Source organism: Sceloporus undulatus, chromosome 1 (assembly GCF_019175285.1).
Source record: "Sceloporus undulatus isolate JIND9_A2432 ecotype Alabama chromosome 1, SceUnd_v1.1, whole genome shotgun sequence".
Taxonomy (NCBI): Eukaryota; Metazoa; Chordata; class Lepidosauria; order Squamata; family Phrynosomatidae; genus Sceloporus; species Sceloporus undulatus.
The window spans coordinates 87,455,131-87,482,288 of NC_056522.1; the positions used below are offsets into that span (position 1 = coordinate 87,455,131).

At 41.4% G+C, this 27,158-nt stretch overlaps 1 protein-coding gene across 2 annotated transcripts in view; it reads right to left on the reverse strand.

Annotated features, from left to right (window-relative positions):
• LOC121921925 (SAM and SH3 domain-containing protein 1-like) overlaps positions 1–20,268 on the reverse strand; it is an 802,782-nt gene extending 782,514 nt beyond the window's left edge. The window contains exon 1 of one of the 2 annotated variants that reach the window (XM_042450669.1): positions 19,390–20,268. In XM_042450669.1, coding sequence (XP_042306603.1) covers positions 19,390–19,830 — 441 coding nt within the window. In that variant the 5' untranslated portion in view covers positions 19,831–20,268. The remainder of the gene's footprint in view (positions 1–19,389) is intronic. The other variant, XM_042450687.1, reaches the window with a different exon arrangement.
• Between the last annotated feature and the right edge of the window lie 6,890 nt (positions 20,269–27,158).

Genomic DNA, 27,158 nt, shown 5'->3' on the forward strand with positions numbered 1-27,158 from the left:
CCTATCAGGAGGAGGCGGGCAAGGGGGGCAAGCGGGGGCAAGGGGAGCAATTGTCTATAGAAGCCTCAGAAGCATGGATTTATATTAACATTTTTTAAAAAATCAGCAATTTTCCGCGTGTCCTGCATTATAATTTTTTTAAAGGTGTCCTCCATTTGAAAATTGTGTCCTACATTTGTCCCGGTTTATTTATTTATATAATGTTTTTAAAAATTATTTAATTATTATTATTTTTTGCTTCGGCCCCCCAGTTGTCTGAGGGACAGCAACCCGGCCCCCAGGTCAAAAAGGTTGCCTACCTCTGCCTTAGTCGATGATCTCCAGGGGAAGTGTGACTGCTGGTACTCTTGCATCTCTCTGCGGCCTTTGATACCATTGACCACAGTATCCTTCTGGAACACCTGAGGGAGTTAGGTATCGGGAGCACTGCACTCCAGTGGTTCCGGTCCTACCTCTCGGGTAGATTCCAAATGGTGTGGCTTGGGGACAGTTATTACGTAGAGTTGTTTAGGTGTATCATTTGTGTTGTATTCCCACAGGCAGTGAAATGATTATGAGCACAGGCCCCACCATTTCAGCTGAAGGTCTCTGAGCAAACAAGGTGGCACAACATAATTTTAGTACATTCTGCCTTGAATCCTATTTTGGGAGAAAGGCAGGATATAAATCCCATAAATAAATAAACAAATAAATTGTGCCACGGATATGTTGTTCCTTTTTCTTGAACAAGCCCAGAACTTTCTGGAGAGCAGCAAGGCCTGAATGTGCTGCACAAATGCTTTTGAACCAATCAGGTCTATTGAAGTAGAACTGGACACCATCCTTTATAGGCATGCTCTTTCTTGTAAGATTTTTCTTTCTGTTCATCCATTCTGTTTGTAGTACTTCATGTAGTTTAGGCTGTAAAAGTCAGCCATGTAGTTAACACTAGCCTGCTAGCCACAGGGAACAAGAAGCTGATAAAGCCAAGTGCATGTCATGTAAGCAGAGTAAGAAAGATGGTGGATAAATGATGGGGCATTCTATCCTTTCTCTAGGATCAGCACAACTGCAACAGGTTGCAAAAACTACAGAACCCTCTATCCTTCTAGCTCTCAAGAGGTTAGTGACTTTTCTGGACTCATTCATTAGACTGGCATTTAGTAATTTGTGATGACAGGCAGATTATCTGTCATTTAAGCATGACGGAATAAATGGACTTTGGGTTGAAAACATGATCTGGGAAGCCAACCCATATCTCAAAACTGATTCTCTCTGCCTGAACTGAAAGTCTGGCTATTATTTTATATACTGTACTACTTTCTTAGCCACAGATATGGAAAATAAGTCTCTGTGAAGACTAGAGGAGATTTACTGTACCTTTTGATACTTTAAATTTCACATGAAGAAATATGTCACCTGCTTCAGGCACAAAGAACTAATACGCTGAAGCAAGGATGACATTCTTCATTCCTAGCTTAAGATAAGAAGAATATCCCAAAGAAAAAGTTATAAAGTGGCAGCAAGGGAACAAGATAATAACTACCAGGCTTTTATTTTCAGTTTCTTCTTTTTCTTCTAAGGTAATTCTCAGACCTTATATAGTTTTTGTTTAAGCATTTTCAGTCTCTTTATTTCTCTCATCAAAAGCAGAAACACAAAGGCTGGAACACAGAACAATAGCTTAAAAGCATGCAACATTATGGAATTTTCCTGCACACAAAATTAAAAGGGAGAAGAAGCTGGATTAAATTAAATCTCCTTTGTCAGCAGAAACTCCCTGGTTCTTACAATATGAAATGAACCAATTCCAAGTGGAAAAATTCTAATTCTTTTTAGGACCTGGTTTCAAGCAGTCAGTTACTCAGGATATCAGGATTTGTTTCAAGGTTCTGCTGATATCTATGTTTGCTTGTATGTGGATGTGTGTAGGAGGGGTAACCTGGAAGAAAAGATCCCAGGTTAATTCATGCCCTGACTTAGGACTTGTCTACATGGGTTATTTACTCTGAATTCCCCCTGGGCCTACTGCACCCTGTTTACATGACACAGAGCCAAAAACCTGAATTGGGCACAGACTGTCTTCATGATGTCTGTACCTCATTCGGCCTTTCCTCCCCTCAATGTTACATTTTACTCTGAGTTTTTGTCCCTTTCTGCAGTGACAGATGGCTGCCTTCCCATTTGGTTCTTGTGGTCCCATTGTAGGTATGCGTCACTCTGAGGTCAAAAAGAGGCAGCCGGCATTGATAACATGGCTAGGTGCCTTGTTGTGCGTTCAGCACCTGTGCCAAGTGATGAACGGAGGAACGCAGCCACTGTCATCCCCACAAAGAGTGCACAGAACAGGGGAATTAGAGGCCAGAATATTCCAGGGGCAGCCTGGAGTATTCTGTCCAGTGAAGACAAGCACTCAGTTGCTTGCTGATGAAAGGGCATTATCATTATGATTATCCAACAGTAACTCAAGTTAAAATTCACTAGTATTAGCTAGTGATACCACTGCTACCACACACCTCTTCCATCATGTTTTGGCCTGGCAGCTGCTGAGAGCCCCCACCCCCATATGTTCATGGCCTCTGAGGGAGAGAAGAGAACCTGCATCTTCTGGTACTAATCCCATCCTCCACTGCTATTCCCTTCTCCTATTGTGTCATGTTTCATTTAAATTGTAAGCCTGAGGGCAGGGAACTGTCAAACTAATGAGTCATAAGATGCTCTGGGATGCCTTGGACTGAAGTATGAGTTATAAATAAATAAAATAATAAATATTACTAAACACTCTCCATAGCGGATACTAATAAGTGTGAATGTTTAAGAATCTCTAACTGAAATTTTTCAGTTCTCATTACAAATCAATTCTCATAATTCTGAAAGGCATGGATGTACAAAATCTAGAGCACATGTTTCTGTCCCCCCCCACCGGGGGGACACTGTGCAGCCAACACTATATCCCAGAACATGTCTGTATCTTTATGAACCTTACCCCCCCCCCCCCAAAAAAAAAAAAAGCTAGGCTCTCATGCCTTCCCGGAGCTGCCAGTTTTTTCTCCCACCTTGAGATGTTTTACTTTGATAATTCCTGTTTGAGAGAGAAAGCTACCAAATCTAATGAAATTGCTACTCATAGGCCTAGAGGATATGAGGATGCTTTTCCAGTAATATTAAATTTGAAAACATGGGGTGGGGTCATATACATGTGTGAAGCCCACCCAGGTCCAAATAGAGTTCGTGTGTAACTCCTGGACCTGACAGAAATGTCACAAGCTTACATGGGGCAGAAACATTACAATTAAGTAAACATAATTATATTGCCTTGATCCAAAGATGTACTTTCTTTAATGGATGACCATTTCAACAATCAATATTTCACTATACCCAATCCAGAATAGACTTCATGGAACTTAGAAAGAAAGTGGTAGTAGTCACGTATTAAAAACAGCAAGTGAACAAATGAACAAATGGAGAGGCAAAACTGTCATTTTAGGGCACCTCTCAAGTGCAGTATAAAGTGGAATGATTGTAATCAAAGTTATACACAACATGTGTTTCCCAAATGCACGTAATGCATAATGCCATTATTGTACTCAAAGCCACTTATGACTAAATAATAAACTTAAAATGGAACTCTTCTCAGAGACCATAATTTCTAAAAAGACATTAATGCTTTTGGTCTAGTCTATATGTGAACAGGTGAAATGCTATTAATATAAGAAATGTCAACCTCTTGTGTCAGTAGAAACTTTATGTTTTATACTTAGATTCATTTGAAAACATTAAAGTGTTTTTTCTCTCTCCTTTTCTTTCCCTCCCTAATTTAAAAAAAACGCTCTCTTCTTAGAAAACAACTGGAATAGCATGAAATATATCGCTGGCAAGTGTAATTATTCTCCATACAGCTGCTTCACCTTCTGATAATTTTCTCTCATAAAAGAAACGTTATACCCTAAAGATTTTATTGTGTGCTTTAATACAAATGCAAGCAACAATTTGACCTTGGAAACTGGGATGATACTTTAAGGATGTTGCAGAGCTCCTGAATCTGTCTGCATAGATTCTTCCTTTTAATGGGGCAGAGCTTTGTTCTGGTGAGATGAAAAATTGGGTTACTATAAGATTTGAAGATTTGTAGCCAGCAGGGAAGATTATTTCAATTTTTTCCTTTGCCTCTTTCATTTTTCTGAAACAGAGCTTTCAGTTTTAAAAACAGTTATTTGAAACTATATTTTCTTTTTATGCTTTTATTTGATCCGCCCAAGAATATGCCATATTTGCTCATCTGGGCTGGGGAGAAGAAAAACATGATGAAACTATGTTTCTGAAGTTCTATATTTTGAAACTCATGTATGTATTTATTTTTGTTTCATAATCATTTAAAGCTCAGTAGAGCCAGAATGCTGTGGTCATCTGAGTGCTGGACTATGACTTTGGAGACCAGAATTGGAATCTCCACTCGGCCATGGAAACCCACTTGGACAAGTGAAACTCTCAGCCTCAGAGGAAGGCAAAAGGAAACACCCTCTGAGCAAATCTTGTAAGAAGGAGGAGGAGGAGGAGGAGGAGGAGGAGGAGGAGGAGGAGGAGGAGGAGGAGATGACAACGACCTTAATAGGTTCTCTTTAGGATCATCATAAGTCAGAAACAACTTGAAGGCACACAAGAATGATGTGGGATGCCCTCAGTTCCTTCAAAGAAGGCTGGGATACAAATAAATAAATGTAATTAAATAACAAAATAGATTCTCTGGATAATTCCTAAATGCAAGCAGATCCTATATTATGAACTAAATTCCCATATCTATTTCCAACAGTATACCACTGTTCATTCTTTCCAAGGGTCGTATTTTATTATCAGAGTTGTAGCTAAATCCTGAGTTCAAGACTCACAACTTGCAAAAAAACACCCAGGAGAACAGATTAAAAAAAACAAAGCAAGATATAACTTTCCCTGTGTCATAGTCCCAGGAATCATTCATCTGAAAGAATTTACTTGGAGTCCACACACCCCTGAAGCCTGTTAAAAGGCCAAATAACATGATCTGTTAATGCAAGAATTAATTTTATTCAGTTAGGAGGCAGTCCAGCTATGATCAAGACCAACTCTTTCTTTCTGTGCTGTATCAACAGTGAAAACTGGTTCCCTATTTGCTACTTGTCCCAAAAGAAAAGCTAAGTTGGTGGGAGCACTTCTGAGTTGAAGGTTGTGTTTTTTTGCTGTTCTTTGTTTTCTAGTTAGTTAATTAGTCAATAACCCCTTCCTGTATATTATGGACATGGGCCTGATCTGTTCTCTCTCTCCCCGTGACTTTTTTTAAAAAAGATGTACTTAACATCAACACGTTTAACACATTGTGTAGTTTATTTCCTAGACAAGCTAGAAACAACTAGGTTTATGTATTTGAGTTGTGACACCCCAAAAATATTTATTTAAATGATTTTTTCACCTTCCTTCCAAAATGGGATTCAAGGCAGCTCAAAATAATTTTAAAAGACAGAACTGAAACATTGGTTTATAAAGTTTAAAAAATAATTAAATAATACTCATACTAAAACATAAGTTAAAAACAGCATAGCTAAAACCAGTACTGTACAGTAAAAGCTATTAGCCCTAAACCACACAAGTAAAATTCATCCACCAAAAGCCTGCATGAATAAAAATGTCTTCAACTGCCAGCCAAAAAGAGCAGGGAGGAGGCCAACCTGACCTCCTGTGGAAGGGAGTTCCACAGTCTGGGAGCAGCCATGGAGAAGGCTGTCTCCCCAGTCTTCACTAAAGACAGATAAGCCAAATAATACACAGTTTGTTAATTTAGAACATGTCAATTTTTTGATCTGTCAATAAATGCAACAATTCTATTCTGGTCTTCCAGATATGCAGAAGAGACAATATACAGAACGGCTGTTTTACTGTAACAGATAGTCCACAAACCCAAGTTAATATATTGCAAAGACATCATTTGACATGATTTGCCAAGGGTGTCATTAATGTTCTACTATACTGACAGAATGGGTGATCTGGGAATGTTATACACATCCAGCACGTTCTGGTGCAAAGTATGTCTTAAAATAGCATGCATGTGCTAAAGATAGCACCACCATGATGTTTTATCCAATAGGAATCTCTACAGAGGGAATACACAATCCCCTAAAATTTGTCAAGACAAGTACATCAATGTGTGATGCTGCATTGTTGTAGTCAGAAAGACTGACCTAGATATGCTATGTTAAAAATAGCTGCCTAATTTAAACTGACCAAGCAAACGACATTTCAGATTTGAGTTTCATTTTTTAATCTCTATCCTCATTCTCACCAAGGACTCTAGGCAATATGGAAGCACTATAGAGAAATGTACAAAAATAAAAATCCTGTCTCTGATTATTATAATATTCCACACTCTGCTTTCCAAAATGTGTGGCTTGCATATTTCAAAAAGGGTACACTCTTTAATCACAGATTAAAATTCTTCAGTGCCTAGAGGAATGTAATATAACAAGGATTTTAAGAAACTCATTTAAAAGCTAACTAAAGCTGTAAACTAAGCATTAAGAATTGTTCCAAATACAATCAAAGCTGCAACTTAAAAGTGTTGAATACCTTGAACACTTGAACACCTCTGATATATTCCAGTGCTGGAGAAAAGCAACAGGGGGTGGAGGGTGGGAGGAGGGAGCAGTCTGTAAAACAATAATACAGCCACTTCATCTATTCCTTTGAAAGCCCAAAAAGAGTGGGCTTTGGACAAGCATAAACAGCAGTCACTATCATAAAAGCTGAAACCGGGGGAGAAACTTTGGACCCCTAGCTTTTTGTTGTTTTTTGTTGTTTTGTGTCTTCAAGGCATTTCTGACTATTGTCAACCCCTTGGCATCCCTATCACTGTGTTTTCTTGGTAACATTTGTTCAGAAGAACCTTTGAGGCTGAGAGACTGTGACTTGCCCAAGACCCAGTGGGTATCCATGGCTGTGCGGGGATTTGAATCTTGGTCTCCAGAGTCATAATCCAATGCTCAAACCATAACACCACTCCACTGAGAAGCGGTGTGGGAATTTGCTGTATCAATAGCAACATCACCACTCCACTTCTTAGTGTATTAGTAGTAATAGTAGTTTATTACCTCTTGGGCCACAGATTATTCACATCTTTTAGTGAGAATGAGTCTTCTTTATTAGTGAGAATGCATCTCTCCCTTTATTTCCAGTTTCCTCACCTGATCTAACGAGTTTTCCTGAACTTGTTTGGAGGGGACTGGGACAGAATGTGGACTCTGACAATGCTTAGATCCAGAAATTTGAGAACCCCTAACTACTATATACTAGACATATGAAAATGCCCTCCATTCTACACATCAACATTTTAAACTATTTATTTTCTCATCTACACTATGACTTTATATAGACTATTAATAAATCAAAAGGAGCTCTGGAACTGTACCTTTTGACATGCTGATAACTGGAAAGGAGACCCATGAACAGTGTCTTGAGTTGATATAAATACGCTAGGTGGAAGATGTGTAAGAACGTGATAGTTTACAAAACTAATTCATCTATTTGGTGGGGAGGATGTACTGCTGTTTGTAAATGTATGTAGAATACAAAATTTTATATTTTTAAAAAATATATACTAATTTAGACTGCAAAACACTTATTCTGTATCATAGTCTTGCATTTCAGACTATCGTGCCTGAATAGCAAACATGTATTTGCTTTGTTTGCCGAAAGGACTTGTCTTAATGCTACTGACAGAGCCTAAGGCAGCTGTGATTATCTGCAGATCAACAAGAAACATGAATAGGGTTCCTAGATCCCAAAAATCTGCACCACTTTCTCCAGTTCTCAGAGTGAGGGGAGGAATCTCAATGAAAGAGTGCTGTCATTAAAAACGTTTTAAACACTGTATACAGCATGTCATCACTGCTACAGGCTGCTCCAGACCAGCTATGTTTTGATTCTCTAGGTGTCTGCCTAGCCACTTCCATTCCACTTCCAAGTTTTTAAAACCCCCCCCCCCCCCCCAGATCTGAGTAGCAGGATCAGCATGGAGAAATGTTGTGCTTCTTCAGCAATCACTGCCTCCGAAGCCACTGAATGTAGTACAATGTTATTACTGCATTCTAATTTTCCCTCCCTAAATTTTCCCAGTTCTGTTCCCACCTTTCTCAATTGACACTAATTTTTTGAAGCCACAATGCAAATGTGTTTCTTCCTAGCACTTATCAGCAAAAAGTAAGGTACACACGAGTTTTTCCTCAGCACTTGAATTCTTTCTTCTTTTTTTAATTCTTGGTATCTCTTCTCTTTTACTTATCCTCTTCCTACCTGTCTACGCACCAACTACTGTCTAAAATGTATCCTTCCATTATCTCTCTCCCTCCTTCTTTCCCATCCCATTAACTAATTCAACTTTACTCTCCTTCCCTATTCTCCTTCGCTCTTCCAAATCATCTTTATCCTTTCTGCTCTTCTCCCAGCTACATTTGTCCCCCCCCCTTTTTCTCCACCTCTCTGTTTCTCTCTTTCATCGATCTTTTTCTTCTCTCTCCACTAATTTTAGGCACACTCATAATATTCCTTCTTCCTTTTCTCTCGCTTTCTCTTTGCAACTTTCCCTATTTTGCTCCCTCAAAAAAGAAAGGACAATGAACCCATGATAAGATATGCCAGATTCTCACCCTTTCAACTGTATTACATTCCAACACTGATAGACCAGGCAAAAAGGTCCCCACTTCCTGGAAGATGAATTGAAGCAACTAGACTGGGCTCTACTGGCTAATGGTTATTCCAGCTCAGACATCAGAAGAGCTGCCAGACGCAGAAAACCCCAGAGGAGTGTAGACAAACAACCACCCAAAGGGAAGGTATTTTTACCATACATCAAAGAAGTCACAGACAGAATAGGGAAACTGGTGAGGAAACACAACCTCCAAATGATCTATAAACCGACCAAGAAAATCCAGCAAATGCTGGACTCAGTGAAGGACAGCAAAGACCCTCTCACAGCTGGAGGAGTTTATCGCTGTGGACAACTCTACATAGGGACCACCAAACACAGTGTTCAAACACTAATCAAGGAACATGAGAGACACTACAGACTGGGCCAGCCAGAAAAATCAGCAGTAGCAGATTTGATTGTGATTTCCTGCATGGCTAGGGACTGGACTGGATGGCCCTTGTGGTCTCTTCCAATTCTATGATTCTATATAATAATAATAATAATAATAATAATAATAATAATAATAATAATAATTTGTTTTATTTATATACCGCTATTCCAAAGATCATAGCGGTGAACAGCAAGTAAACTAATTAGCAAGTAAGCTAATTTGCCCCCAACAGTCTGGGTACTCATTTTAGCGACCTCGGAAGGATGCAAGCCTGAGTCGAGCTTGGGCCCTTTTGCTGGTCTTGAACTCGCAACCTTGTGGTTTCGAGTGAATGGCTGCAGTACAGGCATTTAACCACTGCGCCACCAGGGCTCCACCTGGGCATAAAATGCTGTTTGAAAACACTGAAATTCCGGACCATGCCTACAACTATCAGGTCAGAAAGCACAGGGAAGCCATTGAAATCCTCAAACACCTAGACAACTTCAACAGGAAAGAAGAAACCCTGAAAGTAAACAAAGTTTGGCTACCAGTCCTGAAAAAAATCAAGACCCAGCCCATGCAAATGAAAACCATCCTTGGTAAGGGGGGTTCCCAGCAGACAATGGATCATTAATTCAATAGACACCCGGAGACCTTGTCATTCAACAACAGACCAATACAGAGATTAACATGTCAATCACTTCCTCTCAACCAAGGGTCACACAATATATATAATCCACTCACTTCCAAGCCAGCATTCTCTGAAGATTCCAGTCACAGATGCTGGCGAAACGTCAGGAATAAACTCTTCCAGAACATGGCCACAAAGCCTGAAAAACCCGCAAAAACTATAGAGGTAGGAAAAGTTTGGGCTTTTTAAGTTTGAAACAAAACTTTGAAAACGTTCTTTAGTTGGACTACCATTCCCTTGAGCTGTCAAAAGCAGTGCTTGGGGAAATACCAAAAACAGAGATGGAAAATGACTGGGGCTCCCCACCCCTCCACCCCCACTCAGTACAGAGCTTGGAAAGCCTAATTTTTAACTAAATAAATATTTTCTCATTTGTTAAACTTGGTGTTTTTATTTGAATTACATGCTTGAAGCTACTGTGGTTGATGCTTAATGCATCTTGTTTTATGATTTCAGGGATGAGATTAAATGCCAAAATGCTGAAGTTATCCAAACAGAATAACAAAAGAAACTAAGTAAACAGCAATTGTGATCCAAATAGGCTCAGATACTTAAGGACATTTTAATTGTCCCATGTTAATATTTTGTAGCAGCCTTCCTTCATTTGGCATATTTTGTCCATATTGTGGATTACAATCCCCAGACATTTGACCAGGGGCCATACTGCTGGATCCTATGGAAGCTGAAGTCAAAACATCTGGAGGGCATTATGTTAGCTGTGGAGGAACTGCTAGGAAATATATAGAGCTATGGACACAAAAGAACAGCCTGCTTCCCATCCAGGCAGGAGAAATAGCAATACTAAACATCATGGGTGGAGGGGAGAATAGCTCTCTCTCTCTATGAGGAAGCTTCTCAGGGTCTCTAGTTTCATAAATCTCAATCCTTAAAAAGATATTAAATAAAGAATGTTGGCAAGAATGCCAAAAATTAAAGTATTATGCCACAGAATAAGCACTTAACTATAGCACTTATTCTGTGGCATATTCTGCACATATTCTGTGTCCGCTCAGTGTCTTCATCACTGAAGCAGATAATCAGACTCAATTCTGAAGTGTAATTGAGCAGCTTTCACAGGCTATTGTAGAACCCAGATGTGCCAATCAATATTGTGAAAATTCACTTATGGAAATATAATATAAACAGCATGCAAGTGCAGTCGCAAAGAAGTGACTTATTTCTTCAGATTTTCTGTATATGTATCAGTCGTTGATTTCAATTTAATATAGGATCTGCAGACTGTTATGTTTTATAACTTATAAAAGCAAAGATAAAGGAACAGGGTTATTTTAGAAAGGATCCAGTGGGTATATTCAGAAAAAAATTTTTCACTCCGAAGAATCATTGTCCAAAACTCTACTACCATATTGTTAATGGGCTGGAACTCCAGGGTGGACCTCCATGGGCTGGATGCTCCCTGCCATGGGCTGGAGCAGGGAAAGTTATTTCTGCCAATTACCAATCTGCTCCAGGAAATGAGTGACATTCCAGTATAACAGCAGGAGAGGCAATGCTGCATTGGCAAAAATTGCTCCTCTCCTTTATTTCCACAGGAGCATCCAATTCATGGAGTAGGGCCCTCTGCTGGTACAAGCTGCAGCAAATGATATGAGACATTCTTTTTACCAATGGAAAGCAACTTACTGTTGTTGTCGTTAATCCACTCTACAACTATTATTTTATTCAAAGTTACATTTGTCCATCGGAAGATTTTCCAAGGCATAATTGAGCACATGGAAATACTTGCATGTGTTGTAACTCTGAAAGTACCACAGGCCCTTGGTATCCATTGGGGTCTGATTCCAGGACACCCCCTTCCAATGAATACCCAAACACAGAGATGTTTGTCCTCTTATGTATAATGGCATAGTAAAATGGCAAAATCAAGGTATGCTTTTTAGAATTTTTTAAAAATAAATTTTCAATCCATTATTGGTTCAATCTGTAATTTCATAATCATTTGCAGAAAAGTACCCAGTTTAAAAACAATACCTAGAGAAAATATTTTATTTTAAGAAAAAAGTAAGTAAACAATTTTAATGTATTGTTGGCAGCAGTTCGCTAAACAGCTAAGACTTTACCTGCATGAAAATATCATTTATTTTATGCATAAGATTAGAAAAATAAGGCAGAAATCCTCCATGCAGAGGAAACCCAAACTGGATATAATTTGTGGGAAAATATTTATTACTATGCCAAATTTGTAATGTAAACTCTGCTACTTTGGAAATGAAGACTTTTTTTTAAAGAAAATGTAGGCAGATAGTGAAGGTGACAGTAACTAGGATGTGTTTTTATACTTTCACATTTATTCACAAGCGTTTGCAGCTTTCTATACGGTTTTCATTGTGTGCTCTACAGGTTACCTAATCATCAGCAGTTTTGAACAATGCTGTCAATGTACACAAGTAAAATGACACATATTCCTGGTTCACAGCAAACAGTTTTATGAGTTTTTTTTTAAACGTAAGTATTAAAGCTTCTACCAATTTGGGTTTACTGCAGTCACACAAATCATTTGAACTGAAATGGGTTTCTTTAATGTGTGTGCTTGTTGTAGCAATTTTATTTTGCATGTACAGTTCTCTTTGCAACTCTCCATGGAAGAAAAATTGAATAACGTTCTTTAAGAATGAGTCAGGTCAGGTCATTCACTTCAATTAGAAACCATAATGAAATTTCACTAAACTATTAGATACCAGTTAGTCCATATACAAGATAAATAGAATGCCTAATTCTTCTTGACATGTCCCACAGTTTTGCAACCTTGACTTTCTTATACTGGCATTAAAAACCCCTCAACTTCTATTCAGTTTTAATGCTTTGTTAGCCATTTTAGTAATTCTTTATTAGCTATACAATTAATTATTCATTAGTTGTACAGATTCTTACCATTGCTACTTTTCAAATACAACATGGGACAGTATGCTTTAATCTAGAATGAAGCTGAGCTCATACTTCAGTTGTTGTCTGACAAAGCTTGCTGTCTAATTCCAAACCATAACCATCTCATTTATTTAATAGTAATCTTCTGTTTCTTAGATTCTTCACATCAATTCCAGGAAAAGAGGGGAATCCTTCCAGTTAGTCTGAAAACTATCATTTATTTTTCCAAGTTGTTTTAGATATCATTTTATTTCATATCTTGGTTATGAAAGCTCAGGTTAGTCATAGGATTGTGGTTGTGTGCCTTCAAGCCTTTTCAGACCCTAGCTTGAAGGCACACAACCTGAACAAAGCTTGTTAAGGGTTTTCTTAACAAGCTTTGTTCAGAGACAAACAAGCCTTTGCCTTCCTCTGAGGGTGAGAGAGTGTGACTTGCCTAAGGTCACCCAGTGGTTTTCATGGCTGAGCCAGGATTTGAACCTGATCTCTAGAGTTGTAGTCCAGTGCTCAAACCACTACTCCATGCTAGCTGTCAGTAGTGGGATACAAGTCCTGATTGCCACTACTGAAGCAGACTCCTGCCACTAGTAGTTCGATCACTCACGGAATACAACAGAATGGAGAAGAAAAGTTCCTTTATATTGGGAGTGGCTGATAAAAGAATGGATATCATGTAGTCTGGGTGTTGTTAGACTGCAACTCCCAGTGTTACATACCACAAGCTGCACTAGCTCAAGCTCCTGGAACTTATAACCCAACTTTTGGAAGGCAGTATAATTTTATCCTGTTTTAAATGTATCCACCCATCATTATGGTAAGTGATGCCAAATAGAGCAATCAACAACCCTCGCCACTACCATCTGCATCATAATCCTGGAAAATATCTAACAACAATATCTAATAATATCTAACACCAAGAATACAGGATTTTTTACCCATCTGGTTTTATGTTTGGGCCCAAGGACAAGATCAGAGCTGCACTCCTATGCAGCTATTCTTGGAGAGTAATAGCACAGTGGACCTTCATTCTCATTAAACGTGCATCAGCATGCACTATATATATCAGTTAAATGCAAGGTATGAATGTATGTCTCAAGGCTCACTCTCTTATTATGACACAATATTACCTTATTTTTTGAAAACATTTATAGAAAGTGACCTATATGATCCAAATGTGAATACACCAAACAATTCAAAGGAACTGGTTTCTTTTTTTTAAAAAATTGTTTGTCCTCTTGAGTATTTTCTAGTCTAAGCATCAACTGTTCTTTTATATCTTCAAAGCAAGGATAAGTGTTCATCTTCTAAAAACACTTGAAGGAGTTAATAAAAAATGACTGGAAAATAAGGCAGACCTGGGAAACACTTTAAACTAAATAATCATGAAATGCTTTTGCATCAACAGAAATAATTACATAATAGCATAAAGTAAGCATCTTCATAGCTTTTTCTTATACTGTAAATTTCATCAGACTGCTGATGAAACTAAAAAGTAGCAATCTAATTGGCAAAAGTAAAGTTAATTTGCTTCCCATGCAACCAAGAAAATAGTAACATCCAATATGGTTCTGGATACTTATGTTGTTTAAATCTCATATGTGAGTATACTTTCAGGTTATTTATGGCATTTCTAAAGGTATTTCAAAAGAAACATGGAAAACCAGACTTCCTTTCATGTTAAAATTATTAATTTCAAAAACTCTTGTCACTTTGCATACATGTTAGGGAAACTCAGGAAGAAGCTGTAAATATTACATAATACATTAAAACATTACAGTGGGCTGTTGTATGGTTTAAGTAATCCAGAGAAATAATAGCCCCTTTTGCACCCCTGTCAAGGAAGTTTAGGTCTTTAATTTCAGTAGATAGCTGCTGGTAACCCTTCTCCCTTCTCCTTGCAGCTGATGCCAAGCACACTGGATTCTTCCTTGTCTCACTGCTAGTTTCAAGTAGTGCAGACAACAGGAAGGAATAGTCTTTTTCAACTGCAACTGTTAGCACTAAACTTTTACTATGATGAATCTGAGTAATCCCGGGCTCATTAAGGTTGCCATCAGGCAGTGGGGTATTTGCATAGGTAAAAATGATCCCACTTAAAGATCCCTTGAAAAATACAGTAGACCCTTCTTATACGCTGGGGTTTGATTCCAAGATCCCCCGTGTATAACAAAATTTGTGTATGCTCAAGTCCCATTAAATATAATGACACTGCAAAATGGTGTCCCTTATAAAAAATGGAAACTCGAGGTTTGATATTTGAAATTTATACTTTTTTGGAACATTTTCAAATCATGGATGCTTGAATCCGTGTATAAAAAGTCGGTGTATAAGAAGGGATGACTGTACAGTATTTAAAGGCTCAGCAAATTAATATTCATGTTAAGTATTAATATGGTAAATGGCCTTGCAAAGCCACTAGTCTCATATCTGCCAAGGGGAGACAATAATAACAGTTTCATAATGCCCCTTATTGTAAAGATATTGTAAGCTGTTTCATTTTGTTTTATCTACTGCACCCTTCACCACCTAGTGAACTACAGATGTTCTGAACAACTCCTGTCAACCAAAGCCAGCACTGCCAATGGTTCAGGACTATGAGAATTCAGGATTATGGGCTTTTTCGGCCTGTTAGAGAAGACTCATTTGATATATTTCTCAGCTGCTTTTCAGTCTTCTGAAGACAGATTGCAATATAAAATGTGCAATACCATTACATAGTAATAAATTCATGAAATTAAAAGCAGTTCTAAACAGTAATTTAAAATATTTTTTAAAAAAATGAAAGATAGTATAGAAGTAGCGTATTACAATAAACTTTTCAATTAGTATCCAGAGAAAACAAATCACTGTTACAAGCCTTCTTGAAAACATCACTGAGGGTAACTGCATATCTTCCAAAGAGAATTCCTTAAGTCTCATGACCAGATCCTGTCTATAGTGCCCCCTTACATATCTCATAGTTCCTAATATCAGGATGCTAAAGTCTTTGAAGATTGCTTTACAATGTGGACATGTTCAAAAGGATGTAGGCAGTCTTTCAGATAGTCTGGACACAAACTATTTAGGGCTTTGAATGTCAAAACCAGCAATCTTGATATGACCAGCAGCACAGCAGCAACCTGTATAGCTTGTAGAGAACTGGTGCTATATCATGCAACAATGGAGCCACGCCAAGTATTACTTTTATACCAACCAAGTCACCAAGTCCTTTCAAAGGCAGACCCATATAGATAGCATTACAGTAGTCAAATCTAGATGTAGTTAGTATGTGCATAACTAAATCCACTTCCCCTGTTTACAGCTGTTACACCAAATGAAGTTAATAAAAGGACATTCCTGGCTGTAGTCACTACCCATAGCACTACAGACAGCACCACATTCTGGACACCACTCCAAGTTACAAAAGCATCTCCTTGGGAGACATGGCAGAATTCAATATTGGATGAAATTTTTTATCCAGAGCAGATTTCCTTGTCAGTTTTCAATGAAGTCAGCCCTTGTTTCCCTACATCCATTCCCCAACTACTTAGTTCCACAGACTTCCTTGGGTATTAGATGGAACATGGGATATAGCTGTGTATCATCCACAAATTGCACTAGTATGGACCAAACTTCCAGATGACTTTCTGTAGCACTTTAAACATATATGTTAAAAAGTTGGATGGGGGAAGGTCGAACAAAGACATATACTTGTAGTACTTCAGAAGCTTTCAAATTCCTTGGGGTAGAGAAGAAAACCCAAGTACCTTCTGGGATAAATTTCTTCTAAGACCTACCAAACCAACTAGGATTGGACCTGCTGTAACATTATGTGTTAAAAACCCATTCCAGATGAGCTGTCCACAATCATACAATGGCTTTACTGAGATAGTGTATGAAGTGCTGTGAATGCTGGAAATGTGCTATACAAGTTCTAATTGTTATTTTCAATTACTAGAAATAATAGTCAGAATACTAAGAAACCAAATATTGATAACCAAGGCAATTTAGCTGAGCAGTGTGAACAAAACTGTAAATCTTCCAAAATTAGGTTAGACCTTGACTATCCATGCTAGTTCAGTGTTTGCCATAAGAAAACATGAGAAAAGTTAAAGTAGCAAAAGCAGCATTAGTTATCTAATTTTCTGGATGCTGCTCAAATACTTCACACAGTGATTTACCATCATCATAACAGGAAATCACTGTAAGAGATATTCATTACAAAAATACTACTTGAAAATACAAATATCTTTATGCTTTCTAGTCATAACAAGCAGTAAGATGTCATCATCGAAGTATATACAGTTTGTATCACCAGTGACAGTTTCCAGGCCATAACAGCAAATTTTGTTTCAGCAGAAGGGCTACATGTCTGTTTTCTAATTGTAAACCTGCAGCAACAGCAGTAGATGGTTTTGTGGCTTTATGTTTTAAACATGCCTATTTAAAAATGAAATGGATTGCCTTCCACCACTGAAGAGATAATTTGTTTCAGATGGTGATTTATTTGCTGAGGATATAAGAGTTCACACACTGTCTTTGCCAATTCATATTAGACTTCCAGTCCATTGAATGTGGTTTACTACAGCTGTCAGTAGCTACTTCCTGACAAAACCAATCTGTGCAACACAGTCATGGGATGAATGGTTTTTCCCCCCTCCTTGATCACTGCAGTCTTTTAATTTAAGATACCCAGCACTCTACTCCTACTAAATACAGACCAAACAGTTGAGGGACGTGTGTGTTACTATTATTTCTGCACTAAATTTTGACATATTTTTATGTGATAACTGACATGGCTCTTTCTTGGCAACCTCTAATTTTATGTACAGCATCCATAATATGAAATGGCCAGCACTGTCAATGGCACACCTCCATTCAATGTACTACTTTCTAATGAGTTGACCCTATTTTCTTTTCCTCCCATAAGATTTTACTTTGAAATGCATTCATTCATCTATTTGCATTTAGAACTGTTTTTGCTGCATGCTGGCCTGTCATCTTCCACTATGCTGTCCATGATAACTGTTTGTTGAGCTCAGAGACCATCCATGAAAAGCATGCTTATGCTATTATTGCATTACAATACAGACAACAGTTTGCATATAACAGTTTCCACCTGTCATTCACATAAACCAATTTCACAGGAAAAATACATCAGTCTTAAGTTTACACACAATACCACTCAGATCATTCCAAAAAACCCACTGTGTTATTGCCAACTCTTGTGATAGCCTTATTTCCAAAAAGACTAGGAAGTCAAAATAGTTGCTGAACTCAGTGGAACACTTCCAGGGCCTGGCATTTCTCCTTTTTAAAAAAAATGATTAAAACTGGTATTGACTGAAACACTTGTCTTACTTCATCACAAAGAAGGATCAAATATTCTCTATCACCCTAGTCCAACTTTCTTGCAGATAAATCCCACTTAATTCAGTAACACTTCTGTGTAAGCATGCAAAGGACTGGACTGGAGGACCACCTGAAAAAAACATAGCGTACAACTTGTCACCTTGCCTTCCACAGGTCTTTCGTGTATCTTATCAAATGAGACCTTCCAAAAACCTCTATCAAAATGCAAAGAGAGGAGCCTTGCAAGATCACCTTTACTTGAATTCATGTTGCTATTTGACACTCAAGAGCGTCAAGGCTTTAAGAAGACATTTCTTCAGGGTCTTTTAACAGAGGACAAGAGACGTTTACAGATACTCTTCCATCCCTCAAAAATTAAATGAAGAAAAAACTCATCACCAACCCCATCGTCCTGCTGCTTCCCCTTCTTTCACACCTATTCCAACATTAAGAACCTATCTATAGCAGACAGCCCCAATTGATGGAGCTAAACAATTGTACAATATACTGAAATCCTCTCAGCTTCTGTAGCCAAACTTGAATTCCACACCAATGGTTCCAGCCTCTTTCCTTTCAGCCAACTTCTCCTCTTTCCCAAGGCACACGCAGATTCCTTCGTACAAGAGCAAGATGAAGTCTTCCTTTCAGAAAACTGAAGAGGATGCAAACTCCAGGGAAGGCAAGTCCTAGTTTCCTCTCCAAAAGTGAACTCTATGCCAAGGTCCCTAGAGCAGTGGTTCCCAAACTTTTGTCCTCCAGTGCACTAAGGACCATGGTTAAAATTGGACCTGCAACCTTGTTCCCATACACAAAGGATTTTCCTCACATACCAATGGCATGTCTGTCCCTGGCTTCCACTCCACCAAATGCATCTGAGGAACTAGACTGCAGTCTACGAAAGCTCATGCTGCCAATTTCTTTCTTTGAGTTAAGTCTCAAAGGTGCTACAAGATCTCTCTCTGAGTACCAGTTCCACAGACTAACACAGCAATATCTTTGAATTCTGTAACTTGTAGATGTTAGATAACTGTGAAGTGTGAATGGGCCCTAGGACACATTAACTTGAGAAGCTGATAAAAATGCTTCTTCTATAACAGACTCCCTATATGCAGAGAGATCTTGTAGCACCTTTGAGACTCAACTGAAAGAAAGAAATTGGCAGCATGAGCTTTCATAGGCTTCAGTCTATTTCCTCAGATGCATTTGCTATTGTTATTGTTAATAATATGTAGAGAGATCTTGTAGCACCTCTGCTCCTCTCTGGGCCCACAACAAACCCTAACTCCCAGAATTCCATAGCCTTGAGCCAAACAAAGAGTTAAAGCGGGGCCAAACCGGGTTCTCTCTCCAGTGTAGATGCAGCCCTTGGAGGCCCAGAAGTTTGGGAGCCACTGTCGGGGGTGGCAAGACCTGGCTTACCTTGTTGGAGTAGGGGGGCTTGCTGAGGTTGATCCCATCCCGGAGGAGTTTATCCCGGACCATGATCTTGAGCCGGAGTTTGGGGTAAGTCGCCCGCGGCTCCCCGGCCCTCCTGGCCCTGTCTTCCGCTGCCCCTGGCTGCTTGCCCGCCTTGGCCTCGTAGTGCTGGACCAGGCGGCTGGTGTATTGCTCGGGCGGCGGCAGAGGCGGCTCCAGGGTGAAGTAGAGGCCGGCGTTGGCCCGGTCCTCCTCCTTGAGGCGCTGGACGGCTCGGTGGAGGCGGCGGCGGTGCCGGGGCAAGGAGACCCCGATGGCGTCCAGGTCCGGGTCCCCGATCTGCTTGCAGACCTCCAGGTCGTCGTAGCCGTTGTCCACGAAGGACTCCGCGTACTGGGGCAGCTTCAGGGTCTTCAGCCACTCGTAGACGACGTGGGCGCACATGGCAGCAGCAGGAGGATGGAGGAAGGGAGGAAGGGAGAAGGAGGAGGAGGAGGCTGCAACTTTTGCAAACCCAAACACTGAGAGACCCCCGCAAGGGCCTTTTCCTCCAGGAGCCCAAAATCCCAAGGAGGTGGGCCAGAGAAGAGAAGGACGGAAGGCCCGCGAAAGGGCAGAAACGAAGAAATCTCCCAGATGCCGGGAAACCTCAGGGATAAACTCTTCTAGAACAGGGACACAAATGGTCCGGAAGAAACCCCACGCAAGCCTCCGACTCCACACCGAAACCAGATCCCTCGGCGGCAGCAGCAGCAGAAGGAAAAGCCCCGGCTTGCCTCTCAGTCACTCACTCCTTTCGGTGGAGCCCGGCTTCTCCTTCCCAAGCCCCTCGATGGCTCTTCTCCTCATCCATCAAGCCGCCTTTCGGGAGTGGAGCTTAGTGGAAGGGTCCTCCGTCCCTCCTCCACCGCAGCCCCCGCCTTGCTCCCATCTCCAGAGATAGAGCTAGAGCTATTGCCCGCAGCCCAAGCGCCCGCTGCCTCCCTTTCCCACAGCTGGTTTTCTCCCCAAACAAACCAGACTCTGTGGCAGCTTTGCTTTCCACTCTCTCAGGTGGGCTTTGCAAAAGGGCCAGAGAGAGAGAGAGAGAAGGAGGGAGAGGGTCAGTTTCCTCTCCTCCTCCTCCTCTTCGCTCGTCTCACCTGCAGCCTTTCGGCCCCTTCGGCTGCTTTCCAGGGCGCAATACCTGCCTGGCTTCCCGCGCGCGCCTCCCAGGTCCAAGGCTGCGCGCGCGCCCTCAGGCTTTGGCTCCCTCCCTGCCCTCTTTGGCTGCTGCTGCTGCTGCTGCTGCAAAAGCCTCCTGGGAGATGAGTCCTCACTGCAGGAATAACCCAGTTTGGCCCTGCTGTGGCTCCATGCTGTGGAACTCTGGGAAGGGTCGTTGGTTGTGTCACCAGAGGATGCAGCCCAACTCCCTCCTCATGGCTTCTGCCTTCTCCTCCTCCTCCTCCGCCTCCAGGACCACCCCACAAACTGAGAGGAATTCCCACTCCTGCTTTTTGTTTCTTGGGTAACAAGTCCTTTGGCTTCTTTCTTGCGACTCCTGAGGGGGGTCCTTTTCCACCAATCCCCTTCTCCCATTCTCCCGCCTCCCCTCCCCCGCTACCTTAATTATCCCACCTGTCGATGGGGTCTCTCACACATGCCTCCATAGTGCCTCTCTCTCTCACACACACACACACCCCTCGTTGACTTTTGTTTCGCACTAATGTTTTTTGTGGGTTTTTTCAGGCTATGTGGCCATGTTCTAGAAGAGTTTGCTCAGCCACAAATGCTGGAGAAACCTCAGGAACAAACTCTTCTAGAACATGGCCACATAGCCTGGAAAAAACCCACAAAAAATTATGAAGGCCTTCGACTTCACGTTGTTGTTGTTGTTGTTGTTGTTGTTGTTGTGCGCCTTCAAGTCGTGTCTAACACATGGCGACCCTAAGGCAACCCTATGCTAGTGTAACACGTTAAGGTACAGCATTAAGGTCCAAAATCCACCAAAATCCCTTTATTTGTTTATTTACTTATTTATTCCATCAGTATGCCACCTTTCTCTCTGAAAGGACCCAAGGCGGCTCACAGAAGAAGAAGAAAAAAACATGTTAAAAACATCACAATAAAATTACATTTAAAAAACACAAAAGACATAACTCAAAACATGCAGGGGGAGCTGTGTTGGCCATTTAACAAATCCAAACAAAAATTCATCAGTGAGGATACCTTTAATGACCAATCAAAATGCACAATACACTTGTTGCAAGGTCTCAAAGCTCCATGGGCTTCTTCACCAGGCAAGAGGTTATAAACCAATGATCGAGAAATGAGCATGTCCAAAAGAGGGCAACTAAAATGGTGAAGGGTGTGGAAACCATGCCCTATGAGGAACGCCTTAGGGAGCTGGGGATGTTTAGCCTGGAGAAGAGACGATTAAGAGGTGATATGATAGCCCTATTTAAATATTCGAAGGAATGTCATGTTGAGGAGGGAGCAAGCTTGTTTTCTGCTGCTCCAGAGACTGGGACCGGGAGCAATGGATGCAAGCTACAGGAAAAGCGATCCACTCAACATTGGGGTAACTTCCTGACAGTAAGGTCTGTTCGATTGTGGAACACACTCCTTCCTTGGAATGTAGTGGAGTCTCCTTCCTTAGAGGTCTTTAAGCAGGGCTGGATGGCCATCTGTCGGGGATGCTTTGATTGTGATTTTCCTGCATGGCAGGGTTTGGACTGGATGGCCCTAGTGGTCTCTTCCAACTCTATGATTCTATGAGGGAGATGAGTAACATCTCCAATTGTTTCTCCCCCCTCCTGTTTTATTTGTAACATCTTGCCTGTTGAAGAAGCCCATGGAACTTTGAAGTAATTGTCGATTTTGGTCGGCCATAAAGTATCAGAGGCCTGTTACAGACTGCCAAAATAAAACTGCTTCGGGTCTCTTTGGAGGTATGCTATTTAATGATGCATGGGTCCTAGAGTCTGGAGGTCCGCCAAAGCCCACTCCATTCCTAGCACTGGAGTGCAGCTTTGGTGAGCTTCCGGATTCTTAAGATGCATGCATCATTTAAACAGCATTACATGCAAAGAGACCCGAAGCAGCTTTATTTGGCAGTCTGTAACAGGCCAGAGACATAACTTACCAAGTTTTTACACTGGGGCTAATTTCAGCATTAAGGAGAGATTAAAAGCGCATTTAAAGCATCCTGCAAATAAGCAAAAATGGCAAGTAATTGTGCGAATGATATCACACGCAATTGTGCAAATAAAGTGAATATCAGAAATGATTGTCACTGAAATCCCAAAAGTAAAAAGATGCTTAATGCTTCTTTGCGACCACTTTAATGGCAGGTTTTATGCAATGTTGTGTGAAATTGCTTTGCATAATTACACAATTTTTCCAGCATATTCACAGGATAAACTCCTAATCTCATTCATATGATAAACTCCGTAACTAAAACACTCATACTTCATAAAAATCACCCTGGTTTAATTATATGTAGAATATGGGCCAACCAAAATGCACATTATACATGATACATATTGCAAGCTTTCCAAGCTCCACTGGCTTCCTCATCAGGCAATGGTATTAAAAATCATACAGCAGAAAGAAAGTAAGAAAGAAAGAAAGATTCTGATGATGTTAGTCATAGCCCTGTATTTGGTCAAGCTGTTGTAGCTGTAGTCCTCTGTTCAGAAGGGAATTGATGCAGGTGGTCCTTTCCTCCTTCTGGCCATGTGGGTACTGGGAAATTCAGTCCTGGAATTAAATTTTAAATTCCATTTGCATTTAAATAATTACTCCATTTTGGCCCCCACAACAAACTCCAACTCCCAGAATTCCAAAGCCTTGAGCCAGGGCAGTTAAAGTGGTGCCAAACCAGGTTGTTTCTCCAGTGTGGATGCAGCCTGAGATTCCTCCTTCCCCCACTCCCAAAACTGGAGGCTGTTGTTTTCCATTCCATTCCAGGCTTTCTAACTGTGAAGAAGAGGCAGCTGATGCTGGAATGGCCAGCCCTGTCCAGAGAGAGGAGCTAACCAACGGGCTGTAGCTCTTCCAGGGCTTCACTATTTCTTGGTATGCAAGGAAGAAGAGAGGAAGCAGTAGATCCATGGCTGAACACACACTTTGCTTGAAGAAAGTCCCAGGTTCAGTCCCTGGCATCTCCAGACAGGGCTGAGAGGCCACTGCTGCCAGTTGGAGGTGACAATACACTGGGCCAGATAGAGGAATGGCCTGATTCATTATAGACAGCCATGTTTTTTGCAGTGCTATATGCCACTTTAGCTGTCATGCCAACATCCTATGAAGTCCTGGGATTTGCAGTTTAGGTAGGGGCACTTGGAATTCTCAGCCAGAAGGCCCTTGAGCCTCAATAAACTACAAAGCCCAGGATTCCATAGGATGTTGCCATGGCATATTGTGGAATATAGCACTAGACCAGTGTAGTGTGGTAAAGAGTCCAGGCCCCGGGCCTCCTTGCCAGAGTGCCAAGAGGTGGTGAGTGGGAGAGCTGGTAGGAGCAGCCATTGCCTCCTTTTCCTTCCATGCTTCCCTTTCCCAGAAGTGGGAAAACTCTGCGAAAGAGGAGCCTCAGGTGCAGTGGGTTGGAGCCTTCTTGGCTATCAACTCTGCGGGGGCATCAGGCAAGCGATCTGCACTCCTCATCCATGCTGATGCCACACTGCAGAACGAATGTAGTTTGACCCCACTTTAAATGGCATGGCTCCATCCTATGGGATCTTAGGAGTTGTAGTTTTCTGGGCAACCTTGGGCAAGATATATGCTCTCAGCCTGAGGAGAAGGCAGTGCCGAACCTGCTCTGAAGAAACCTGCCAAGAAAAACCCATGATAGGTTTGTCTTAGAGTTGCCATAAGTTAGAAACAACTTGAAGGCACACAACAACAACAACAACAACAACAACAAGAGATATTTAGCCTTCTCTGCCACAACAATCTACAAATCCTAGGATTCTATAGCACAGAGCCATGGCAGTTAAAGCAGTGTCAAGTGGCATTATTTCTGCAGGGCAGATGCAGCCCCAACAACCTACTTTTCCTTCGAAACAGAAATATTAAGCATCCCTTTAAAAACATCTAACTACCTACTACTGTTTGTACTTCTCACCTCACTCACAAGTTTCTCTTAGCTCTCAGAGAAGATTCCTGGGTGGAGAGAAGACCAACCCAGCTGCAAATGTTATTTAGGGATTAAGATGGGGATAGAGAGGGAGGGAAGAGCTCAGGAAAAGTTTCCAAAATAAGGGCTCTTCTCACCTCTGGTGCCACCACAAACTACAAATCCCAGAATTCCATAGCCTCAAGCCATGACAGTAAAATGATGTCAAACTGGATTATTTTTGCCATGTGAATGCAGCCTGAGCATTTGTGTGCCAAGGGGGTGAAAGTGTGGTGCGTTTCCATGGGACGATCTCATAGTTCTGGGCTCCTTGGGACGTCTGAGGGACTATCTCCCTTTGTGTCAAGATCTCCTCTTTCTCCTCCCTTTGCAGGGTGACCAGACGAGTCCTCACTGCAAAATGGAGGAGAGTCCATTAAAAATGGAGGACATGACCCAATAAAAACTCAAAACACAAATATAAATCCATCCATATTTGAAACTCCTGCTTCAAATGGAGGACATTATGGAATTCCTCCTGGACAGAAGCTTGAAATGTCTTGAGAAGACCCTGTCTCTTTGTAGCAGAAGAGATCGATGAGGTTCAGAGCCTGGCTGAATGACTCTGGAGACCAGGGTTCAAATCCTGCCTCAGCCATGGAAGCCCACTGGGTGATCTTGAGGGAAGGCAAAGGCAAACCCTCTCTGAACAAATCTTGCCAAGAAAGATTTCTTTTGGGTTGCCACCAATCTGAAAAGGCTTGAAGGCACACAACAGCAGCAGCAGCAACAACCACCTGCTCCAAATGTTACCCAAGCCTTTTGCAAAGCTAATTCCCCCAACATTTGAATTCTCACTGACAGCTGGGTAACAAGTATCAGTGTGCAAAGGGATCTCGCAACACATTCAAGACTTTGCTGCTGCTGATGTTGTTGTTGTTGTTGTATGTCTTCAAGTCCTTTCTGACTTCTGGAAACCCTAAGGCGAACCTCTCATGTGGGTTTCTAGGCAGGGATTTTTCCCCCAAAGGGTGCTTGCCATTGCCATCCTCTGAGGCTGAGAGCATGTGACTTGGCCCTGGTCACCTAGTGGGGTGTTATGGGCGATTGGGGGAATTGAACCCAGGGGTAGTGGTTTGAACATTGGACTATGACTCTGGAGGCCAGGGTTTGAATCCCGGCTGGTCCATGGAAACCCCTCACTGGGTGATCATACAATTCAAAGATATAGCTGTGTTAGTCTGTAGGATCAGTATGCAAAGAAATCTTGTAGCACCTTTGAGACTAACCTGAGGAAGTAGAGTGAAGCCTAGGAAAAGCTCATGCTGTTAACTTCTTTCTTTGAGTTAGCCTCAAAGGAGCTACAAGATCTCTCTGCATACTAGGTGACCTTGGGAGAGTCACACTCTCTCAGCCTCAGAAGATGGCAAGGGCACATCCCTTCCGAACCAATTTTGCCCAAGAAAACCCCATAAAACTACCCAAAGCAGACACTCCTAAGTGTGTGAGTCCCTTAGTCCTAGCCCAGGGCTCAAAGCACGCTGGAAACAAGGGCAGGGGGAGCAGATGTCCTCACTGCCAAGGAGGACAGGGCGGCGGCAAATGGAGGACAGGACCCACCAGCCAAGGCAGGGCGAAGGAACAGGAATAACTGGCTTGCCTTCTCCCCTTTCCCTGCTGTGTCCTCCATCCTCCCCAGGATGGCTTTCTCCTTCCCTTCTCTCTCTCTCTCTCTCTTGGACAGTGTGCTCGCAGCGCCCCCTGGTGGCCCCTGGCGGTAAGTCTCTGGGCCTGCCTTCCAGCTGCCTGAAAAGCTCCTTCCTCCTGATAAGCTCTGAGCCAAGAGTCCCTCTTTTATCATGGGTACTAAGGGAGCAAGGCACAACAAAGTCAGTAGCACACCCTGCATGTTTTTATCTCCAGGATTTATAAGGTCTCAGGTGGCTATCTAGTCTGACCCATCAAATAGTATTCATAAAAATTCATTTTAACAGCTCAACATACACATACAAGCATTTGGCTACTTCACAAGGAGGCATCTAGCTCCACAGAGGGCAGAAAGATGGGGAGCAGGGAAGTGGGGGACAAGGGGGCCAAAGTAGCTTCCTTTGCGTTTCGGTCATTCAAAGAAAAAAAAAGCAGGTTATTCTAACAGATTTGGGTTGGGTTTTATTTTTGCTTTGTTTTTTAAGAGACAATTTATACTCAAATCTTAATCCTGATGCCTACATCTGGCACTGAAAAGTTTGTTGTTGTTTTTGTTGTTGTTGTTGTTAACCTCCCTCAAGTAGATCTCGACTCATGGCGAAACCAGGGCAGCCAGAGGTCCTCCTTTTCCAGGACACGTCCTCCATTTCAACCTTTGGTTTAGGAGGAATTTCAAAATGTCCTGTGACAGAGGACCATCCAGCCTCTGTTTAAAGACCTCCAAAGAAGGAGGCTCCACCATTCTCTGATGGAGTGGGTTTCATTATCAAACAGCTCTTATGGACAGGAGGTTCTTCCTAATATTTAGAATATCTTTTCCTGTAGTTCAAGTCCATTGCTCCGTATCCTAGTCTCTGGAGCAGCAGAAAACAATCTTGCTCCCTCCTCAATATGACATCCCTTCAAGTATTTAAACAGGGGTTTCATATCACCTCTTAACCCTGGAGTTTATCAGACAAGG